A 23701-nucleotide genomic window follows, 5' to 3' on the forward strand; every position below is an offset into this window, starting at 1 on the left:
CTATCTGTGGGGAGTGCAGTATGTATCTGTGAGGAATGCAGTGTGTATCTGTGGGGAGTGCAGTGTGTATCTGTGTGGAGTGCAGTGTGTATCTGCGGCTGTGGGGAGTGCAGTGTGTATCTGCGGCTGTGGGGATCGCAGTGTGTATCTGCGGCTGTGGGGAGCGCAGTGTGTATCTGCGGCTGTGGGGAGTGCAGTGTGTATCTGCGGCTGTGGGGAGAGCAGTGTGTATCTGTGGCTGTGGGGAGCGCAGTGTCTATCTGTGGGGAGTGCAGTATGTATCTGTGAGGAGTGCAGTGTGTATCTGCGGCTGTGGGGAGTGCAGTGTGTATCTGTGGCTGTGGGGATTGCAGTGTGTATCTGTCGGGAGTGCAGTGAGTATCTTTGGGGAGTGCAGTGCGTATCTGTGGTGAGTGCAGTGTGTATCTATGGGGAGTGCAGTGTGTATCTGTGGGGAATGCAGTGTGTATCTGCGGCTGTGGGGAGTAAAGTGTGTATCTGTGGGGAATGCAGTGTGTATCTGCGGCTATGGGGAGTGCAGTGTGCATCTGTGGGGAGTGCAGTGTGTATTGGTGGGGAGTGCAGTGTGTATCTGCGGCTGTGGGGAGCGCAGTGTGTATCTGCGGCTGTGCGCATTGCAGTGTTGATCTGCGGCTGTGGGCAGTGCAGTGTGTCTCAGTGGGGAGTGCAGTGTGTATCTGCAGCTGTGGGATGTGCAGTGTGTATCTGTGGGGAGTGCAGTGTGTATCTGCGGCTGTGGGGAGTGCAGTGTGTATCTGCGGCTGTGCGGAGTGCAGTGTGTATCTGCGGCTGCGGGGAGAGCAGTGTGTATCTACGGCTGTGGTGAATGCAGTGTGTATCTGCGGCTGTGCCGAGTGCAGTGTGTATCTGCGGCTGTGGGAAGTGCAGTTTGTATCTGTGGCTGTGGGGAGTGCAGTGTGTATCTGTGTCTGTGGGGAGCGCAGTGTGTATCTGTGGCTGTGGGGAGTGCAGTGTGTATCTGCGGCTGTGGTGAGTACAGTGTGTATCTGCGGCTCTGGGGAGCGCACTGTGTATCTGAGGCTGTGGGGAATGCAGTGTGTATCTGTGGCTGTGTGGAGTGTAGTGTGTATCTGTGGCTGTGGGGAGTGCAGTGTGTATCTCTGGCTGCAGGGAGTGCAGTGTGTATCTGCGGCTGTGGGGAGTGCAGATTGTGTCTGTGGCTGTGGGGAGTGCAGTGCATATCTGCAGCTGTGGGGAGTGCAGTGTGGATCTGTGGCTGTGGGGAGTGCAGTGTGTTTCAGCGGCTTTGCGGAGTGCAATGTGTATCTGCATCTGTGGGGAGTGCAGTGTGTATCTGCGGCTGTGGGGAGTGCAGTGTGTATCTGTGGCTGTGGGAAGTGCACTGTGTGTCTGTGGGGAGTGCAGTGTGCATCTGTGGCTGTGGGGAGTGCAGTGTGTATCTGCGGCTGTGGGGAGTGCAGTGTGTATCTGCGGCTGTGGGGAGTGCACTGTTTTATCTGTGGGGAGCGCGGTGTGTATCTGTGGGGAATACAGTGTGTATCTGCGGCTGTCGGGAATGCAGTGTGTATCTGCTGCTGTGGGAAGTGCAGTGTGTATCTGTCGGGAGTGCAGTGTGTATCTGTGGGGAGTGCAGTGCGTATCTGTGGTGAGTGCAGTGTGTATCTATGGGGAGTGCAGTGTGTATCTGTGGGGAATGCAGTGTGTATCTGCGGCTGTGGGGAGTACAGTGTGTATCTGTGGGCAATACAGTGTGTATCTGCGGCTGTGGGGAGTGCCGTGTGCATCTGTGGGGAGTGCAGTGTGTATTGGTGGGGAGTGCAGTGTGTATCTGCGGCTGTGGGGAGCGCAGTGTGTATCTGCGGCTGTGCGCAGTGCAGTGTTGATCTGCGGCTGTGGGCAGTGCAGTGTGCATCTGTGGGGAGTGCAGTGTGTATCTGTGGGGAGTGCAGTGTGTATCTGCGGCTGTGGGGAGCGCAGTGTGTATCTGCGGCTGTGCGGAGTGAGTGTGTATCTGCGGCTGTGGGGAGTGGAGTGTGTCTCAGTGGGGAGTGCAGTGTGTATCTGCAGCTGTGGGATGTGCAGTGTGTATCTGTGGGGAGTGCAGTGTGTATCTGCGGCTGTGGGGAGTGCAGTGTGTATCTGCGGCTGTGGAGAGTGCAGTGTGTATCTGTGGGGAGTGCAGTGTGTATCTGTGAGGAATGCAGTGTGTATCTGTGGGGAGTGCAGTGTGTATCGGTTGCTGTGGGGAGTGCAGTGTGTATCTGTGGCTGTGGGGAGTGCAGTGTGTATCTGCGGCTGTGCGGAGTGAGTGTGTATCTGCGGCTGTGGGGAGTGCAGTGTTTCTCAGTGGGGAGTGCAGTGTGTATCTGTGAGGAATGCAGTGTGTATCTGTGGGGAGTGCAGTGTGTATCTGTTGCTGTGGGGAGTGCAGTGTGTATCTGTGGCTGTGGGGAGTGCAGTGTGTATCTGTGGCTGTGGGGAGTGCAGTGTCTATCTGTGGGGAGTGCAGTATGTATCTGTGAGGAATGCAGTGTGTATCTGTGGGGAGTGCAGTGTGTATCTGTGGCTGTGGGGAGTGCAGTGTGTATCTGCGGCAGTGGGGAGTGCAGTGTCTATCTGTGGGGAGTGCAGTATGTATCTGTGAGGAATGCAGTGTGTATCTGTGGCTGTGGAGAGTGCAGTGTGTATCTGCGGCTGCGGGGAGTGCAGTGTGTATCTGTGGCTGTGGGGAGTGCAGTGTGTATCTGTGGCTGTGGGGAGTGCAGTGTGTATCTGTGGGGAGTGCGGTGTGTATCTGCGGCTGTGGGGAGCGCAGTGTGTATCTGTGGCTGTGGGGAGTGCAGTGTGTATCTGCGGCTGTGGGGAGTGCAGTGTGTATCTGCGGCTGTGGGGAGCGCAGTGTGTATCTGCGGCTGTGGGGAGTGCAGTGTGTATCTGCGGCTGTGGGGCGTGCAGTGTGTATCTGTGGCTGTGGGGAGCGCTGTGTGTATCTGCGGCTGTGGGGAGTGCAGTGTGTATCTGCGGCTGTGGGGAGTGCAGTGTGTATCTGCGGCTGTGGGGAGTGCAGTGTGTATCTGTGGCTGTGGGGAGTGCAGATTGTGTCTGTGGCTGTGGGGAGTGCAGTGTGTATCTGTGGCTGTGGGGAGTGCAGATTGTGTCTGCGGCTGTGGGGAGTGCAGTGTGTATCTGTGGGGAGTGCAGTATTTATCTGTGAGGAGTGCAGTGTGTTTCTGCGGCTGTGGGGAGTGCAGTGTGTATCTGTGGCTGTGGGGAGTGCAGTGTGTATCTCTGGCTGCAGGGAGTGCAGTGTGTATCTGCGGCTGTGGGGAGTGCAGATTGTGTCTGTGGCTGTGGGGAGTGCAGTGCATATCTGCAGCTGTGGGGAGTGCAGTGTGGATCTGTGGCTGTGGGGAGTGCAGTGTGTATCTGTGGCTGTGGGAAGTGCACTGTGTGTCTGTGGGGAGTGCAGTGTGTATCTGTGGCTGTGGGGAGTGCAGTGTGTATCTGCGGCTGTGGGGAGTGCAGTGTGTATCTGCGGCTGTGGGGAGTGCACTGTTTTATCTGTGGGGAGCGCGGTGTGTATCTGTGGGGAATACAGTGTGTATCTGCGGCTGTCGGGAATGCAGTGTGTATCTGCTGCTGTGGTGAGTGCAGTGTGTATCTGCGGCTGTGGGAAGTGCAGTGTGTATCTGTGGGGAGTGCAGTGCGTATCTGTGGTGAGTGCAGTGTGTATCTATGGGGAGCGCAGTGTGTATCTGCGGCTGTGCGGAGTGAGTGTGTATCTGCGGCTGTGGGGAGTGGAGTGTGTCTCAGTGGGGAGTGCAGTGTGTATCTGCAGCTGTGGGATGTGCAGTGTGTATCTGTGGGGAGTGCAGTGTGTATCTGCGGCTGTGGGGAGTGCAGTGTGTATCTGCGGCTGTGGAGAGTGCAGTGTGTATCTGTGGGGAGTGCAGTGTGTATCTGTGAGGAATGCAGTGTGTATCTGTGGGGAGTGCAGTGTGTATCGGTTGCTGTGGGGAGTGCAGTGTGTATCTGTGGCTGTGGGGAGTGCCATGTGTATCTGCGGCTGTGCGGAGTGAGTGTGTATCTGCGGCTGTGGGGAGTGCAGTGTGTCTCAGTGGGGAGTGCAGTGTGTATCTGCAGCTGTGGGATGTGCAGTGTGTATCTGTGAGGAGTGCATTGTGTATCTGCGGCTGTGGGGAGCGCAGTGTGTATCTGCGGCTGTGGGGAGTGCAGTGTCTATCTGTGGGGAGTGCAGTATTTATCTGTGAGGAGTGCAGTGTGTATCTGCGGCTGTGGGGAGTGCAGTGTGTATCTGTGGCTGTGTGGAGTGTAGTGTGTATCTGTGGCTGTGGGGAGTGCAGTGTGTATCTCTGGCTGCAGGGAGTGCAGTGTGTATCTGCGGCTGTGGGGAGTGCAGATTGTGTCTGTGGCTGTGGGGAGTGCAGTGCATATCTGCAGCTGTGGGGAGTGCAGTGTGGATCTGTGGCTGTGGGGAGTGCAGTGTGTTTCAGCGGCTTTGCGGAGTGCAATGTGTATCTGCATCTGTGGGGAGTGCAGTGTGTATCTGCGGCTGTGGGGAGTGCAGTGTGTATCTGTGGCTGTGGGAAGTGCACTGTGTGTCTGTGGGGAGTGCAGTGTGTATCTGTGGCTGTGGGGAGTGCAGTGTGTATCTGCGGCTGTGGGGAGTGCAGTGTGTATCTGCGGCTGTGGGGAGTGCACTGTTTTATCTGTGGGGAGCGCGGTGTGTATCTGTGGGGAATACAGTGTGTATCTGCGGCTGTCGGGAATGCAGTGTGTATCTGCTGCTGTGGTGAGTGCAGTGTGTATCTGCGGCTGTGGGAAGTGCAGTGTGTATCTGTCGGGAGTGCAGTGTGTATCTGTGGGGAGTGCAGTGCGTATCTGTGGTGAGTGCAGTGTGTATCTATGGGGAGCGCAGTGTGTATCTGCGGCTGTGCGGAGTGAGTGTGTATCTGCGGCTGTGGGGAGTGGAGTGTGTCTCAGTGGGGAGTGCAGTGTGTATCTGCAGCTGTGGGATGTGCAGTGTGTATCTGTGGGGAGTGCAGTGTGTATCTGCGGCTGTGGGGAGTGCAGTGTGTATCTGCGGCTGTGGAGAGTGCAGTGTGTATCTGTGGGGAGTGCAGTGTGTATCTGTGAGGAATGCAGTGTGTATCTGTGGGGAGTGCAGTGTGTATCGGTTGCTGTGGGGAGTGCAGTGTGTATCTGTGGCTGTGGGGAGTGCCATGTGTATCTGCGGCTGTGCGGAGTGAGTGTGTATCTGCGGCTGTGGGGAGTGCAGTGTGTCTCAGTGGGGAGTGCAGTGTGTATCTGCAGCTGTGGGATGTGCAGTGTGTATCTGTGAGGAGTGCATTGTGTATCTGCGGCTGTGGGGAGTGCAGTGTGTATCTGCGGCTGTGGAGAGTGCAGTGTGTAGCTGTGGGGAGTGCAGTGTGTATCTGTGAGGAATGCAGTGTGTATCTGTGGGGAGTGCAGTGTGTATCTGTTGCTGTGGGGAGTGCAGTGTGTATCTGTGGCTGTGGGGAGTGCAGTGTGTATCTGTGGCTGTGGGGAGTGCAGTGTCTATCTGTGGGGAGTGCAGTATGTATCTGTGAGGAATGCAGTGTGTATCTGTGGGGAGTGCAGTGTGTATCTGTGTGGAGTGCAGTGTGTATCTGCGGCTGTGGGGAGTGCAGTGTGTATCTGCGGCTGTGGGGATCGCAGTGTGTATCTGCGGCTGTGGGGAGCGCAGTGTGTATCTGCGGCTGTGGGGAGTGCAATGTGTATCTGCGGCTGTGGGGATCGCAGTGTGTATCTGTGGCTGTGTGGAGCGCTGTGTGTATCTGCGGCTGTGGGGAGTGCAGTGTGTATCTGTGGGGAGTGCAGTATGTATCTGTGAGGAGTGCAGTGTGTATCTGCGGCTGTGGGGAGTGCAGTGTGTATCTGTGGGGAGTGCAGTATGTATCTGTGAGGAGTGCAGTGTGTATCTGCGGCTGTGGGGAGTGCAGTGTGTATCTGTGGCTGTGGGGATTGCAGTGTGTATCTGTCGGGAGTGCAGTGAGTATCTGTGGGGAGTGCAGTGCGTATCTGTGGTGAGTGCAGTGTGTATCTATGGGGAGTGCAGTGTGTATCTGTGGGGAATGCAGTGTGTATCTGCGGCTGTGGGGAGTAAAGTGTGTATCTGTGGGGAATGCAGTGTGTATCTGCGGCTGTGGGGAGTGCAGTGTGCATCTGTGGGGAGTGCAGTGTGTATTGGTGGGGAGTGCAGTGTGTATCTGCGGCTGTGGGGAGCGCAGTGTGTATCTGCGGCTGTGCGCATTGCAGTGTTGATCTGCGGCTGTGCGGAGTGAGTGTGTATCTGCGGCTGTGGGGAGTGGAGTGTGTCTCAGTGGGGAGTGCAGTGTGTATCTGCAGCTGTGGGATGTGCAGTGTGTATCTGTGGGGAGTGCAGTGTGTATCTGCGGCTGTGGGGAGTGCAGTGTGTATCTGCGGCTGTGCGGAGTGCAGTGTGTATCTGCGGCTGCGGGGAGAGCAGTGTGTATCTACGGCTGTGGTGAATGCAGTGTGTATCTGCGGCTGTGCCGAGTGCAGTGTGTATCTGCGGCTGTGGGAAGTGCAGTTTGTATCTGTGGCTGTGGGGAGTGCAGTGTGTATCTGTGTCTGTGGGGAGCGCAGTGTGTATCTGTGGCTGTGGGGAGTGCAGTGTGTATCTGCGGCTGTGGTGAGTACAGTGTGTATCTGCGGCTCTGGGGAGCGCACTGTGTATCTGAGGCTGTGGGGAATGCAGTGTGTATCTGTGGCTGTGTGGAGTGTAGTGTGTATCTGTGGCTGTGGGGAGTGCAGTGTGTATCTCTGGCTGCAGGGAGTGCAGTGTGTATCTGCGGCTGTGGGGAGTGCAGATTGTGTCTGTGGCTGTGGGGAGTGCAGTGCATATCTGCAGCTGTGGGGAGTGCAGTGTGGATCTGTGGCTGTGGGGAGTGCAGTGTGTTTCAGCGGCTTTGCGGAGTGCAATGTGTATCTGCATCTGTGGGGAGTGCAGTGTGTATCTGCGGCTGTGGGGAGTGCAGTGTGTATCTGTGGCTGTGGGAAGTGCACTGTGTGTCTGTGGGGAGTGCAGTGTGTATCTGTGGCTGTGGGGAGTGCAGTGTGTATCTGCGGCTGTGGGGAGTGCAGTGTGTATCTGCGGCTGTGGGGAGTGCACTGTTTTATCTGTGGGGAGCGCGGTGTGTATCTGTGGGGAATACAGTGTGTATCTGCGGCTGTCGGGAATGCAGTGTGTATCTGCTGCTGTGGGAAGTGCAGTGTGTATCTGTCGGGAGTGCAGTGTGTATCTGTGGGGAGTGCAGTGCGTATCTGTGGTGAGTGCAGTGTGTATCTATGGGGAGTGCAGTGTGTATCTGTGGGGAATGCAGTGTGTATCTGCGGCTGTGGGGAGTACAGTGTGTATCTGTGGGCAATACAGTGTGTATCTGCGGCTGTGGGGAGTGCCGTGTGCATCTGTGGGGAGTGCAGTGTGTATCTGTGGGGAGTGCAGTGTGTATCTGTGGGGAGTGCAGTGTGTATCTGCGGCTGTGGGGAGCGCAGTGTGTATCTGCGGCTGTGCGGAGTGAGTGTGTATCTGCGGCTGTGGGGAGTGGAGTGTGTCTCAGTGGGGAGTGCAGTGTGTATCTGCAGCTGTGGGATGTGCAGTGTGTATCTGTGGGGAGTGCAGTGTGTATCTGCGGCTGTGGGGAGTGCAGTGTGTATCTGCGGCTGTGGAGAGTGCAGTGTGTATCTGTGGGGAGTGCAGTGTGTATCTGTGAGGAATGCAGTGTGTATCTGTGGGGAGTGCAGTGTGTATCGGTTGCTGTGGGGAGTGCAGTGTGTATCTGTGGCTGTGGGGAGTGCAGTGTGTATCTGCGGCTGTGCGGAGTGAGTGTGTATCTGCGGCTGTGGGGAGTGCAGTGTTTCTCAGTGGGGAGTGCAGTGTGTATCTGCAGCTGTGGGATGTGCAGTGTGTATCTGTGAGGAGTGCAGTGTGTATATGTGGCTGTGAGGAGTGCAGTGTGTATCTGCGGCTGTGGGGAGTGCAGTGTGTATCTGCGGCTGTGCGGAGTGCAGTGTGTATCTGTGGGGAGTGCAGTATGTATCTGTGAGGAATGCAGTGTGTATCTGTGGGGAGTGCAGTGTGTATCTGTGTGGAGTGCAGTGTGTATCTGCGGCTGTGGGGAGTGCAGTGTGTATCTGCGGCTGTGGGGAGCGCAGTGTGTATCTGCGGCTGTGGGGAGCGCAGTGTGTATCTGCGGCTGTGGGGAGTGCAGTGTGTATCTGCGGCTGTGGGGCGTGCAGTGTATATCTGTGGGGAGTGCAGTATTTATCTGTGAGGAGTGCAGTGTGTATCTGTGGGGAGTGCAGTGTGTATCTGCGGCTGTGGGGAGTGCAGTGTGTATCTGCGGCTGTGGGGAGTGCAGTTTGTATCTGCGGCTGTGGGGAGTGCAGTGTGTATCTGCGGCTGTGGGGAGTGCAGTTTGTATCTGCGGCTGTGGGGAGTGCAGTGTGTATCTGCGGCTGTGGGGAGTGCAGTGTGTATCTGCGGCTGTGGGGAGTGCAGTGTGTATCTGCGGCTGTGGGGAGTGCAGTGTGTATCTGCGGCTGTGGGGAGTGCAGTTTGTATCTGCGGCTGTGGGGAGTGCAGTGTGTATCTGCGGCTGTGGGGAGTGCAGTGTGTATCTGCGGCTGTGGGGAGTGCAGTGTGTATCTGCGGCTGTGGGGAGCGCCGGAATCAACACTTAGTCTCAGGCACGGAGAATCTCGCCAAAATGCTTTGCAATAAATCAAGTTTTGTTTTTACTCACTGCGGCCAGTAATGCGAGGAGTGAGGAAGTCAATAGTGGTAAAATAGTACACTGTGCTTTCGGAGGTTTATCAATTGAACAGCACAACTCAGACTTTCTGACACCTGAGAGCAATCGGAGGGATTCTGTTCGACTGGTTGGCTTTGCCAAAAGACCGAATTCTGTCAGACGACAGGCGGAGATTGGTTACAGCCAGGTGGGAGGTTTTCACAGGACCCAGGAAGAGAAACAGAACTCTCCTGTACACTGAGAGAAGAAGCTGCGAGTTGCTCTCTTTCTCTCTCTTACAATCTCCAAAATGTTCCTACCTGCTGGTTGCTAAGTTGTTTTGAGATCCTGGTGAATCCACAGTGAGAACCATTAAAGGCGGAAAGCAAAGGCCTCCAGCTGAAGCCGTGCACTGAACGATGTTCCAGAAGACGTCCATCGCTAAAAGACTTTTATCCTTTTGACTTTTCAGATTATTTTTTCCACCTTTCCTTCCCTTCTGTGTTTGTTTGCCTTGTGTGTGTATGGAGGATGGGGAGAGTTAAAGAGGGGGGGGGGGGGGGTTAGAAATTCGATAATAGTTAACCATTTGTATTTGCTGCTATTTAATTATAGTGACTGTTATTAATAAATGTGCAAACTTGGTGACTAGTTATTGGGCAGCCGGAGACCAATCACTTTGGGCAGTTTTGTAGAATGAACAGTTCATTTCAATTGTGTTGCGACTGCGGGTCCTGTGGGGCTGGTATTGACCGCGCACTACCCAGAGGGTCGTAACAATACAGACAGCAACCGCTGCTCCAGCACATCTTTTTAAGAGTTGTAATCCTTCTGTTATGCTGTGTTTCAGGAACTCTGAGGAGCCAATCAGGTAGTGCGAGACATGTAACAGAAATCCATGTTCATCGTCGCTACAACCAAACGGATGCAATGGAAAATGAGAATTACTCTTACGACATTGCCTTGCTTCGCCTGAACGAATCATTGACTTTCAGTGTGAAGATAAGGTCAGGACGATCTCCAATTCTCCCTCCGAGGAATTTCCGTTGTGAAGCATTAGAATCGGAAAGCAGTCAATTGCTGGCATAGAACCTCGGTTAGATCAAACTGGGAGCACTGAGCACAGTTCTGGTCTCCATATCCCTCGGTGAGACAACACTGAGAGCACTGTGCACAGTTCTGGTCTCCGTATCCCTCGGTTAGACCACACTGGGAGCACTGTGCACATTTCTGGTCTCTGTACCCCTTGGTTAGACCACACTGGGAGCACTGTGCACAGTTCTGGTCTCCGTAACCCTTGGTCAGACCAGACTGAGAGAACTGTGCACAGTTCTGGTCTCTTTATCCCTCGGTTAAACCACACTTAGAGCACTGTGCACAGTTCTGGTCTCCATATCCCTCGGTTAGACCACACTGGGAGCACTGTGCACAGTTCTGGTCTGCATTACCCTCGGTTAGACCACACTGAGAGCATTGTGCACAGTTCTGGTCTCCATATCCCTCAGACCACACTGAGAGCACTGTGCACATTTCTGGTCTCTGTATCCCTCGGTTAGACCACACTGGGAGCACTGTGCATAGTTCTGGTCTCCATATCCCTCGGTTAGACCACACTGGGAACACTATGCACAGTTCTGGTCTCCATATCCCTCGGTTAGATCACACAGGGAGCACTGTGCACAGTTCTGGTCTCCATATCCCTCGGTTTGACCACATTGGGAGCACTGTGCACACGGTCTCCACATCCCTCAGTTACACCACACTGGGAGCACTGTGCACAGTTCTGGTCTCCATATCCCTCGGTTAGATCACACTGGGAGCACTATGCACAGTTCTGGTCTCCATATCCCTCGGTTAGACCACACTGGGAAAACTGTGCACAGTTCTGGTCTCCGTATCCCTCGGTTAGACCACACTGGGAGCACTGTGCACAGTTCTGGTCTCCATATCCCTCGGTTAGATCACACTGGGAATACTGTGCACAGTTCTGGTCTCCATATCCCTCGGTTAGACCACACTGGGAGCACTGTGCACAGTTCTGGTCTCCATAACCCTCGGTCACACCACACTGGGAGCACTGTGCACAGTTCTGGTCTCCGTATCCCTCGGTTAGACCACACTGAGAGCACTGTGCACAGTTCTGGTCTCCATATCCCTCAGTTAGACCACACTGGGAGCACTGTGCAAAGTTCTGGTCTCCGTATCTCTCGGTTAGACCACACTGGGAGCACTGTGCACAGTTCTGGTCTCCGTATCCCTCAGTTAGACCATACTGGGAGCAATGTGCACAGTTCTGGTCTCCGTATCCCTCGGTTAGACCACACTGGGAGCACTGTGCACAGTTCTGGTCTCTGTATCCCTCAGTTAGACCACACTGGGAGCATTGTGCACAGTTCTGGTCTCCGTATCCCTCGGTTTGACCACACTGGGATCACCGTGCACAGTTGTGGTCTCCGTATCCCTCGGTTACACCACACTGGGAGCACTGTGGACTGTTCTCCTGTCCGTATCTGTTGATACAATATGAAGTCTCGCAACACCAGGTTAAAGTCCGACAGGTTTGTTTGGTATCACGAACTCTCGGAGCGCAGCTCCTTCATCATGTGATGGAAGAGGTGGGTTCCACAAACACATATATAGACAAAGTCATTGATACAAGATGATACTTTGAATGCAAGTCTTTGCAGGTAACTGAGTCTTTACATTGTCATCAAACCAGCAGAGAAAGGAGGGTCCACCGTCATACTGAACAGAACGGACTTCAGCAGAGAAGTGTACCGACAAGTCAACAACGAGCAACATTACAGACAGTTACCTGTCGATTCAACCAAAGAACACACCCGCCAACTCAACAGACTGATCATGACATTGGATCCAAACCTTCAGAGCACCCTCTGTGCTCTCATCCCACGTGCTCCCTGCGTTGGAGATCTCTACTGCCTCCCGAAAATACACCTCCTGTCAGAGGATACAGCAGGATTTAGGTCGTTTGGAGACTTGGGCGGAGAGATGGCAGATGGAGTTTAATTCTGACAAATGTGAGGTCATGCATTTTGGAAGGTCTAATGCAGGTAGGGAATATACAGTGAATGGTAGAACCCTCAAGAGTACTGACAGTCAGAGAAATCTAGGTGTACAGGTCCACAGGCCACTGAAAGGGGCAACACAGATGGAGAAGGTAGTCAAGAAGGCATACGGCATGCTTGCCTTCATTGGCCGGGGCATTGAGCATAAGAATTGGCAAGTCATGTTGCAGCTGTATAGAACATTAGTTAGGCTACACTTGGAGTATAGTGTTCAATTCTGGTCACCACATTACCAGAAGGATGTGGAGGCTTTAGAGAGGGTGCAGAAGAGATTTACCAGGATGTTGCCTGGTATGGAGGGCATTAGCTATGAGGAGAGGTTGAGTAAACTTGGTTTGTTCTCACTGGAACGAAGAAGGTTGACGGGCTACCAGATAGAGGTCTACAAAATTATGAGGGGCATAGACAGAGTGGATAGTCAGAGACTTTTTCCCAGGGTAGGGGTCAATTACTGGGGGGCATAGGTTTAAGGTGCGAGGGGCAAGGTTTAGAGGAGATGTGCGAGGCAAGCTTTTACACAGAGGGTAGTGGGTGCCTGGAACTCGCTGTCGGAGGAGGTGTTGGAAGCAGGGACGATAGTTTAAGGGGCACCTTGACAAATACATGAAAAGGATGGGAATAGAGGGATACGGACCCCGGAAGTGTAGAAGATTTTAGTTTAGTCAGGCAGCATGGTCGGCGCAGGCTGGGAGGGCCGAAGGGCCTGTCCTGTGCTGTACTTTTCTTTGTTCTTTGTTCTTTGTAAGGCCAACACACCAGGCCGTGCTATCCTATCAGGCAATGGGACTCTGCGTGAGAACATCTCTGGCTACATCAAAGGCAACTTGAAACCCATCGTACAAGGTACGCCCAGCTTCTGTCGCGACACGATGGACTTCCGACAGAAACTCAGCACCCATGGACCAGTTGAACCAGGAACATTCCTCGTCACAATGGGCGTCTCGGCACTCTACACCAGCATCCCCATGACGATGGCATTGCTGCAACAGCGTCAGTACCGACAATAAGCAATCTCCAGACACAATTCTCCAACTCATCCGCTTCATCCTGGATCACAACGTCTTCACCTTCGACAACAAGTTTTTCATCCAAAAAAACAGGAAAGGATGTCCCGAAGTGTGGTCCATTGGCGAGACCATGCAGACACTGCAACAATGGATGAACGGACATTGCACGACAAACACCAGGCAGGAATGTTCCCTGCCAGTCGGGGAACACTTCAGCAGCCAAGGGCATTCAGCATCTAATCTTCAGGTAAGCGTTCTCCAAGGCTGCCTTCAGGATGCGCGACAACGCAGAATCGCCGAGCAGAAACTTATAGCCAAGTTCCGCACACATGAGTAAGCCTCAACCGGGACCTTGGATTCATATTGCATTACATTCACCCCCCACCATCTGGCCTGGGCTTGCAAAATCCTACCAATTGTCCTGGCTTGAGACAATTCACACCCCTTTAACCTGTGATTAGCCATCTCTCCAGTTGCTCCGTCTGGACCTGTAAAGACTTAATTACCAGCAAAGACTCGAATTCATAGTAACGTTTTGCAACATTGATCTTTGTCCATATCTGTGGAACCCACCTCTTCATTCACCTGAGGAAGGAGCAGCGCTCCGAAAGCTAGTGATTTCAAACAAACCAGTTGGACTTCAACATGGTATTGTAAGACTTCCTACTGTGCCCACCCCAGTCCATATCAGATCTGTTCATAGACCACACTGGGAGCACTGTGCACAGTTCTGGTCTCCATATCCCTCGGTTAGACCACATTGGGAGTACTGTGCACAGTTCTGGTCTCCGTATCCCTCGGTTAGACCGCACTGGGAGCACTGTGCACAGTTCTGGTCTCCGTATCCCTCGGATAGACCACACTGAGAGCACCGTGCACAGTTCTGGTCTCCATATCCCTCGGTTATCCACAGTGGGAGTACTGTGCACAGTTCTGGTCTCCGTATCCCTCGGTTAGACCGCACTGGGAGCACTGTGCACAGTTCTGGTCTCCATATCCCTCGGTTAGACCGCACTGGGAGCACTGTGCACAGTTCTGGTCTCCGTATCCCTCAGTTAGACCGCACTGGGAGCACTGTGCACAGTTCTGGTCTCCATATCCCTCGGTTAGGCCACACTGGGAGCACTGTGCACAGTTCTGGTCTCCGTATCCCTCGGTTAGACCACACTGGGAGCATTGTGCACAGTTCTGGTCTCCGTATCCCTCGGTTAGACCACACTGGGAGCACTGTGCACATTTCTGGTCTCTGTACCCCTTGGTTAGACCACACTGGGAGCACTGTGCACAGTTCTGGTCTCCGTATCCCTCGGTTAGACCACACTGGGAGCACTGTGCACATTTCTGGTCTCTGTACCCCTTGGTCAAACCAGACTGGGAGCACTGTGCACAGTTCTGGTCTCTGTATCCCTCGGTTAAACCACACTTGGAGCACTGTGCACAGTTCTGGTCTCCATATTCCTCGGTTAGACCACACTGGGAGCACTGTGCACAGTTCGGGTCTGCATTACCCTTGGTTAGACCACACTGAGAGCAGTGTGCACAGATCTGGTCTCCATATCACTCAGACCACACTGAGAGCACTGTGCACATTTCTGGTCTCTGTATCCCTCGGTTAAACCACACTTGGAGCACTGTGCACAGTTCTGGTCTCCATATCCCTCGCTTAGACCACACTGGGAGCACTGTGCACAGTTCTGGTCTCCATATCCCTCGGTTAGACCACATTGGGAGCACTGTGCACTGTTCTGGTCTCCATATCCCTCGGTTAGACCACATTGGGAGCACTGTGCACATGGTCTCCACATCCCTCAGTTACACCACACTGGGAGCACTGTGCACAGTTCTGGTCTACATATCCCTCGGTTAGACCACACTGGGAGCACTATGCACAGTTCTGGTCTCCATATCCATCGGTTAGACCACACTGGGAAAACTGTGCACAGTTCTGGTCTCCGTATCCCTCGGTTAGACCACACTTGGAGCACTGCGCACAGTTCTGGTCTCCATATCCCTCAGTTAGACAACACTGGGAGCACTGTGCACAGTTCTGGTCTCCATATCCCTCGGTTAGATCACACTGGGAATACTGTGCACAGTTCTGGTCTCCATATCCCTCGGTTAGTCCACACTGGCAGCACTGTGCACAGTTCTGGTCTCCGTATCCCTCGATTAGACCGCACTGGGAGCACTATGCACAGTTCTGGTATCCATATCCCTCAGTACGTCCACACTGGGAGCACTGTGCACATTTCTGGTCTCCGTATCGCTCGGTTAGACCACACTGGGAGCACTGTGCACAGTTCTGGTCTCCGTATCCCTCAGTGAGACCACACTGGGAGCACTGTGCACAGTTCTGGTCTCCATATCCCTTGGTTAGACCACACTGGGAGCACTGTGCACAGTTCTGGTCTCCATATCCCTCGGTTAGACGACACTGGGAGCACTGTGCACAGTTCTGGTCACCATATCCCTCAGTTAGACCACACTGGGAACACTGCACAGTTCTGTTCTCCGAATCCCTTGGTTAGACCACACTGGGAGCACTGTGCACAGTTCTGGTCTCCGTGTACCTCCGTTAGACAACACTGGGACCACTGTGCACAGTTCTGGTCTCCGTATACCTCGGTTAGACCACACTGGGAGCACTGTGCACAGTTCTGGTCTCCATGTTACTTGGTAAGACCACACACTGGGGGCATTATGCTCAATTCTGGTCTCCATATCCCTCGGTTAGACCACACACTGGGGGCACTGTGCTCAGTTCTGGTCTCCATATCCCTTGGTTAGACCACACTGCGAGCACTGTTCACAGTTCGGTCTCCATATCCCTCAACTAGACCACACTGGGAGCACTGTGCACCGGTCTGGTCTCCATATCCCTCGGTTAGACCGCACTTGGAGCACTGTGCACAGTTCTGGTCTCCGTATCCCTCGGTTAGACCGCACTGGGAGCACTGTGCACAGTTCTGGTCGCCATATCCCTCGGTTAGGGCACACTGGGAGCACTGCGCACAGTTCTGGTATCCGTATCCCTCTGTTAGACCACACTGGGAGCACTGTGCACAATTCTGGTATCCATATCTCTCAGTTAGTCCACACTGGGAGCACTGTGCACAATTTTGGTCTCCATATCCCTCGGTTTGACCGCACTGGGAGCACTGCGCACAGTTCTGGTCTCCGTATACCTCGGTTAGACCGCACTGAGAGCACTGTGCACAGTTCTGGTCTCCATATCCCTTGGTTAGACCACACTGGGAGCACTGTGCACAGTTCTGGTCTCCATATCCCTCGGTTAGCCGACACTGGGAGCACTGTGCACAGTTCTGGTCTCCATATCCCTCAGTTTGACCACACTGGGAACACTGCACAGTTCTGTTCTCCGATTCCCTCGGTTAGACCACACTGGGAGCACTGTGCACAGTTCTGGTCTTCGTATACCTCCGTTAGACAACACTGGGACCACTGTGCACAGCTCTGGTCTCCGTATACCTCTGTTAGACCACACTGGGAGCACTGTGCACAGTTCTGGTGTCCAGATCACTCAGTTAGATCACACACTGGGGGCATTATGCTCAATTCTGGCCTCCATATCCCTCGGTTAGACCACACACTGGGGGCACTGTGCTCAGTTCTGGTCTCCAGATCCCTCGGTTAGACCACACACTGGGGGCACTGTGCTCAAATCTGGTCTCCATATCCCTTGGTTAGACCACACTGCGAGCACTGTTCACAGTTCGGTCTCCATATCCCTCAACTAGACCACACTGGGAGCACTGTGCACAGTTCCGTTCTCCATATGCCTCATCTAGACCACACTGGGAGAACTGTAACAGTTCCGGTCTCCATATCCCTCATCTAGATCACACTGGGAGAACTGTAACAGTTCCGGTCTCCATATCCCTCATCTAGACCACATTGGACACAGTTATGCTCTTGTTATTCCTTGGTTAGACCACACTGGGAGCACTATAGACAGTTCTGGTCTCCATATCCCTCGGTTAGACCAGACTGGGAGCATTATGCACAGTTCTGGTCTCCATATCCCTCGGTTAGACCACACTGGGAGCACTGTACACAGTTCTTGTCTCCGTATCCCTCAGTTAGACCACACTGGGAGCACTGTGCACATTTCTGGTCTCCATATCCCTCAGTTAGACTGCACTGGGAGCACTGTGAACAGTTCTGGTCTCCATATCCCTCGGTTAGACCACACTGGGAGCAGCGTGCACAGTTCTGGTCTCCATATCCCTCAGTTAGGCCACACTGGGAGCACTGTGCAGAGTTCTTGTCTCCACATCCATGGCTTAGACCACACTGGGAGCACTGTGCACAGTTCTGGTCTCCGTATCCCTCGGTTAGACCACACTGGGAGCACTGTGCACAATTCTGGTCTCCGTATCCCTCGGTTAGACCACACTGGGAGCACTGTGCACAGTTCTGGTCTCCATATCCTTCGGTTAGACCGCACTGGGAGCACTGTGCACAGTTCTGGTCTCCATATCACTCGGTTAGACCACATTGGGAGCACTGTGCACACGGTCTCCACATCCCTCAGTTAGACCACACTGGGAGCACGGTGCACAGTTCTGGTCTCCATATCCTTCGGTTAGACCACACTGAGAGCACTGTGCACAGTTCTGGTCTCCATATCTGTCAGTTAGACCACACTGGGAGCACTGTGCACATTTCCGTTCTCCATATGCCTCAACTAGACCACACTGGGAGACCTGTAACAGTTCTAGTCTCCGTATCCCTCAGTTAGACCACACTGGGCGCACTGTGCACAGTTCTGGTCTCTGTATCCCTCAGTTAGACCACACTGGGTGCACTGTGCACAGTTCTGGTCTCCATATCCCTCGGTTAGACCACATTGGGAGCACTGTGCACACGGTCTCCACATCCCTCAGTTAGACCACACTGGGAGCACTGTGCACATTTCTGGTCTCCATACCCGTTGATAGACCACACTGGGAGCACTGTGCACAGTTCCCGTCTCCATATCCCTCGGTTAGACCACACTGGGAGCACTGTGCACAGTTCTGGTCTCCATATCCCTCGGTTAGACCGCACTGGGAGCACTGTGCATAGTTCTGGTCTCCATATCCCTCGGTTAGACCACACTGAGAGCACTGTGCTCAGTTCTGGTCTCCATATCCTTCGGTTAGACCACACTGGGAGCACTGTGCACAGTTCTGGTCTCCATATCCCTCGGTTAGACCGCACTGGGAGCACTGTGCACAGTTCTGGTCTCCATACCCGTTGATAGACCACACTGGGAGCACTGTGCACAGTTCTGATCTCCATATCCCTCGGTCAGATCGCCCTCAGTTAGACCACACTGGGAGCACTGTGCACAGTTCTGGTCTCCATATCCCTCGGTTAGACCACATTGGGAGCACTGTGCACAGTTCTGGTCTCCATATCCCTCAGTTAGACCACACTGGGAGCACTGTGCACAGTTCGGGTCTCCATATCCATTGATAGACCACACTGGGAGCACTGTGCACAGTTCTGGTCTCCATATCCTTCGGTTAGACCACACTGGGAGCACTGTGCACAGTTCTGGTCTCCATATCCCTCGATTAGACCGCACTTGGAGCACTGTGCACAGTTCTGGTCTCCATATCCATTGATAGACCACACTGGGAGCACTGTGCACAGTTCTGGTCTCCATATCCCTCGGTTAGACCCTACTGGGAGCACTGTGCACAGTTCTGGTCTCCATATCCGTTGATAGACCACACTGGGAGCACTGTGCACAATTCTGGTCTCCATATCCCTTGGTTAGACCACACTGGGAGCACTGTGCACAGTTCTGGTCTCCGTATCCCTCGGTTAGACCACACTGGGAGCACTGTGCACAGTTCTGGTCTCCATATCCATTGATAGACCACACTGGGAGCACTGTGCACAGTTCTGGTCTCCATATCCCTCTGTTAGACCGCGCTTGGAGCACTGTGCACAGTTCTGGTCTCCATATCCGTTGATAGACCACACTGCGAACTCTTCCAAAAACACCAGTAGAGGCAGATGGGATTGATATCCTGCGACACCGATATCCCTCTGTCCCACTTCGTTGTGTTTGATGTTTTAATGCTTTTATTCTGTTCTTTATTGGAGAGCGGTTTTAGTCTAATTTCTAAAAATGCTTCTCTAGTTATTGCTATGGTAACTGAGGCCATGTTCTCTCTGACTCTCCCACCAGGCCTGTATGCCTCCCGTGTACGAAGGAAGTGACAGATTTCCTCCCCGCTCCTGCTGGGAAATGGCAGATTCAGTGCACCTACCAAGGTAGAATAGTGAACAACTGTGGTATCAGCAAAACAGGGGGACCACAGCGGAACGTAGTAAGGCCAAGACTGATATTAATCCCATGTAGCTGTCCTGGGAATGTTTGATGGGGACAGTGTAGAGGGAGCTTTACTCTGTGTCTAATCCCGTGCTGTACCTGTCCTGGGAATGTTTGATGCGGACAGTGTAGAGAGAGCTTTACTCTGTATCTAACCCTGTGCTGTACCTGTCCTGGGAGTGTTTGATGCGGACAGTGTAGAGAGAGCTTTACTCTGTATCTAACCCTGTGCTGTACCTGTCCTGGGACTGTTTGATGGGGATAGTGTAGAGCAGGCTTTACTCTGTACCTAACCCCGTGCTGTACCTGTCCTGGGAGGGGTTGAAGGGGACAGTGTAGAGGGAGCTTCACACTGTATCTAACCCCGTGCTGTACCTGTACTGGGAGGGTTTGAAGGGGACAGTGGAGACGGAGCTTTGCTCTGTACCTAACCCAGTGCTGTACCTGTCCTGGGAGTGTTTGATGGAGACAGTGTACAGGGTGCTTTACTCTGTATCTAACCCCGTGCTGTACCTGTCCTGGGAGTGTTTGATAGGGACAGTGCAGAGGGAGCTTTACTCTGCATCTAACCCCGTGCTGTACCTGTCCTGGGAGTGTTTGATGGGGACAGTGTACAGGGGGATTTACTCTCTATCTAACCCCGTGCTGTCCGTGTCCTGGGAGTGTTTGATGGGCACAGTGTAGATGGAGCTTTACTCTGTATCTAACCCCGTGCTGTACATGTCCTGGGAGTGTTTAATGGGGACAGTGTAGAGGGAGCTTTACTCTGTATCTCACACCGTGCTGTTACTGTCCTGGGAGTGTTTGATGGGGACAGTGTAGAGTGAGCTTTACTCTGTATCTTACCCCGTGCTGTACCTGTCCTGGGAGTGTTTGATGGGGAGTGTGCAGAAGGAGTTTTACTCTGTATCTAACCCCGTGCTGTACCTGTCCTGGGAGTGTTTCATGTGGACAATTTCGAGTGAGCTTTACTCAATATCTAACCCCGTGCTGTACCTGTCCTGGGAGTGTTTGATGGGGACAGTGTAGAGGGAGCTTTAGTCTGTATCTATCCCCGTGCGGTACCTGTACTGGGAGGGTTTGATGGGGACAGTGTAAAGGGAGCTTTACTCTGTATCTAACCCCGTGCTGTTACTGTCCTGGGAGTGTTTGATGGGGACAGTGTAGAGGGAGTTTTACTCGGTATCTAACCATGTGCTGTACCTGTCCTGGGAGTGTTTCATGGGGAGTGTGCAGAAGGAGTTTTACTCTGTATCTAACCCCGTGCTGTACCTGTCCTGGGAGGGGTTGAAGGGGACAGTGTAGAGGGAGCTTTACTCTGCATCTAACCCCGTGCTGTACCTGTCCTGGGAGTGTTTGATGGGGAGTGTGCAGAAGGAGTTTTACTCTGTATCTAACCCTGTGCTGTACCTGTCCTGGGAGAGTTTCATGTGGACAATTTCGAGTGAGCTTTACTCAATATCTAACCCCGTGCTGTACCTGTCCTGGGAGTGTTTGATGGGGACAGTGCAGAGGGAGCTTTGCTCTGTGCCTAACCCCGTGCTGTACCTGTCCTGGGAGGGGTTGAAGGGGACAGTGTAGAGGGAGCTTTACTCTGCATCGAACCCCGTGCTGTACCTGTCCTGGGAGTGTTTGATGAGGACAGTGTAGAGGGAGCTTTAGTCTGTATCTAAACCCGTGCTGTACCTGTCCTGGGAGTGTTTGATGGGGACAGTGTAGAGGGGGATTTGCTCTCTATCTAACCCCGTGCTGTCCCTGTCCTGGGAGTGTTTGATGGGCACAGTGTAGATGGAGCTTTACTCTGTATCTAACCCCGTGCTGTACCTGTCCTGGGAGTGTTTGATGGGGACAGTGTAGAGGGAGCTTTACTCTGTATCTCACACCGTGCTGTTACTGTCCTGGGAGTGTTTGATGGGGACAGTGTAGAGTGAGCTTTACTCTGTATCTTACCCCGTGCTGTACCTGTCCTGGGAGTGTTTGATGGGGAGTGTGCAGAAGGAGTTTTACTCTGTATCTAACCCCGTGCTGTACCTGTCCTGGGAGGGGTTGAAGGGGACAGTGTAGAGGGAGCTTTAGTCTGTATCTATCCCCGTGCTGTACCTGTACTGGGAGGGTTTGATGGGGACAGTGTAAAGGGAGCTTTACTCTGTATCTAACCCCGTGCTGTTACTGTCCTGGGAGTGTTTGATGGGGACAGTGTAGAGGGAGTTTTACTCGGTATCTAACCATGTGCTGTACCTGTCCTGGGAGTGTTTCATGGGGACAATTTCGAGTGAGCTTTACTCTATATCTAACCCCGTGCTGTACCTGTCCTGGGAGTGTGTGATGGGGACAGTGTAGAGTGAGCTTTACTCTGTATTTTACCCCGTGCTATACCTGTCCTGGGAGTGTTTGATGGGGACAGTGTAGTGGGAGCTTTAATCTGTATCTAACCCCGTGCTGTACCTGTCCTGGGAGTGTTTGATGGGGACAATGCAGAGGGAGCTTTACTCTTTATCTAACACCGTGCTGTACCTGTCCAGGGAGTGTTTGATGGGAACAGTGCAGAGGGCTCTTTACTCTGTATCTAACCCCGTGCTGTACCTGTCCTGGGAGTGTTTGATGGGGACAGTGTAGAGTGAGCTTTACTCTGTATCTAACCCCGTGCTGTACCTGTCCCGGGAGTGTTTGATGGGGATAGTGTAGAGGAAGCTTTACTCTGTATCTAACCAATGCTGTACCTGTCCTGGGAGTGTTTAATGCGAGCAGTGTAGAGGGAGCTTTACTCTGTATCTAACCCCGTGCTGTATCTGTCCTGGGAACGTTTGATCGGGACAGTGTAGAGGGGGCTTTACTCTGTATCTAACCCCGTGCTGTACCTGCCCTGGGAGTGTCCAATGCGGACAGTGTAGAGGGAGCTTTACTCTGTATCTAACCCAAGCTGTACCTGTCCTGGGAGTGTTTGATGGGGACAGTGTAGAGGTAGCTTTACTCTATATCTAACCCCGTGCTGTACCTGTCCTGGGATTGTTTGATGTGGTTAGTGTAGAGGGAGTTTAACTCTGTATCTAACCTCATGCTGTATCTGTCCTGGGAGTGTTTGAAAGGGACAGTGTAGAGGGGGATTTACTCTCTATCTAACCCCGTGCTGTCCCTGTCCTGGGAGTCTTTGATGGGCACAGTGTAGATGGAGGTTTACTCTGTATCTAACCCCGTGCTGTACCTGTCCTGGGAGTGTTTGATGGGGACAGTGTAAAGGGAGCTTTACTCTGTATCTAACCCCGTGCTGTTACTGTCCTGGGAGTGTTTGATGGGGACAGTGTAGAGGGAGTTTTACTCGGTATCTAACCATGTGCTGTACCTGTCCTGGGAGTGTTTCATGGGGACAATTTCGAGTGAGCTTTACTCTATATCTAACCATGTGCTGTACCTGTCCTGGGAGTGTGTGATGGGGACAGTGTAGAGTGAGATTTACTCTGTATCTTACCCCGTGCTATACCTGTCCTGGGAGTGTTTGATGGGGACAGTGTACTGGGAGCTTTAATCTGTATCTAACCCCGTGCTGTACCTGTCCTGGGAGTGATTGATGGGGACAGTGTAGAGGGAGCTTTACTCTGTATCTAACCCCGTGCTGTCCCTGTCCTGGGAGTGTTTGATGGGCACAGTGTAGATGGAGCTTTACTCTGTATCTAACCCCGTGCTGTACCTGTCCTGGAATTGTTTGATGGGGACAGTGTAAAGGGAGCTTTACTCTGTATCTAACCCCGTGCTGTTACTGTCCTGGGAATGTTTGATGGGGACAGTGTAGAGGGAGTTTTACTCGGTATCTAACCATGTGCTATACCTGTCCTGGGAGTGTTTGATGGGGACAATGCAGAGTGAGCTTTACTCTTTATCTAACCCCGTGCTGTACCTGTCTAGGGAGTGTTTGATGGGAACAGTGTAGAGGGAGCTTTACTCTGTACCTAACCCCGTGCTGTACCTGTCCTGATAACGTTTGATGGGGACAGTGTAGAGGGAGCTTTACTCTGTATCTAACCCCGTGCTGTCCCTGTCCTGGGAGTTTTTCATGTGCTCAGTGAAGAGGGAGCTTTACTCTGTGTCTAACCCATCCTGTACCTGTTCTGGGACTGTTTAATGCGGACAGTGTAGAAGGAGCTTTACTCTGTATCTAACCCCGTGCTGTACCTGTCCTGGGAGTGTTTGATGGTACAGTGTAGAGGGAGTTTTTCTCTGTATCTAACCCCGTGCTATACCTTTCCTGGGAGTGTTTGATGGGGACAATGCAGAGGGAGCCTTACTCTTTATCTAACCCCGTGCTGTACCTGTCCAGGGAGTGTTTGATGGGAACAGTGCAGAGGGATCTTTGCTCTGGATCTAACCCCGTGCTGTACCTGTCCTGGGAGTGTTTGATGGGGACAGTGTAGAGTGAGCTTTACTCTGTATCTAACCCCGTGC

The 23701-nt window shown here is 53.1% G+C and overlaps 1 protein-coding gene across 1 annotated transcript in view; it reads left to right on the forward strand.

The window, feature by feature from the left end:
• The window catches only part of LOC140395884 (complement factor B-like), a 411298-nt gene that overhangs the window by 133192 nt on the left and 254405 nt on the right, over positions 1-23701 (forward strand). The window contains exons 11-12 of the mRNA XM_072483955.1: positions 9673-9829; positions 19121-19206. Of these exons, the coding sequence (XP_072340056.1) occupies positions 9673-9829; positions 19121-19206 (243 nt within the window). The remainder of the gene's footprint in view (positions 1-9672; positions 9830-19120; positions 19207-23701) is intronic.

The sequence above is a fragment of the Scyliorhinus torazame genome, chromosome 19 (genome assembly GCF_047496885.1).
Source record: "Scyliorhinus torazame isolate Kashiwa2021f chromosome 19, sScyTor2.1, whole genome shotgun sequence".
Classification (NCBI taxonomy): Eukaryota; Metazoa; Chordata; class Chondrichthyes; order Carcharhiniformes; family Scyliorhinidae; genus Scyliorhinus; species Scyliorhinus torazame.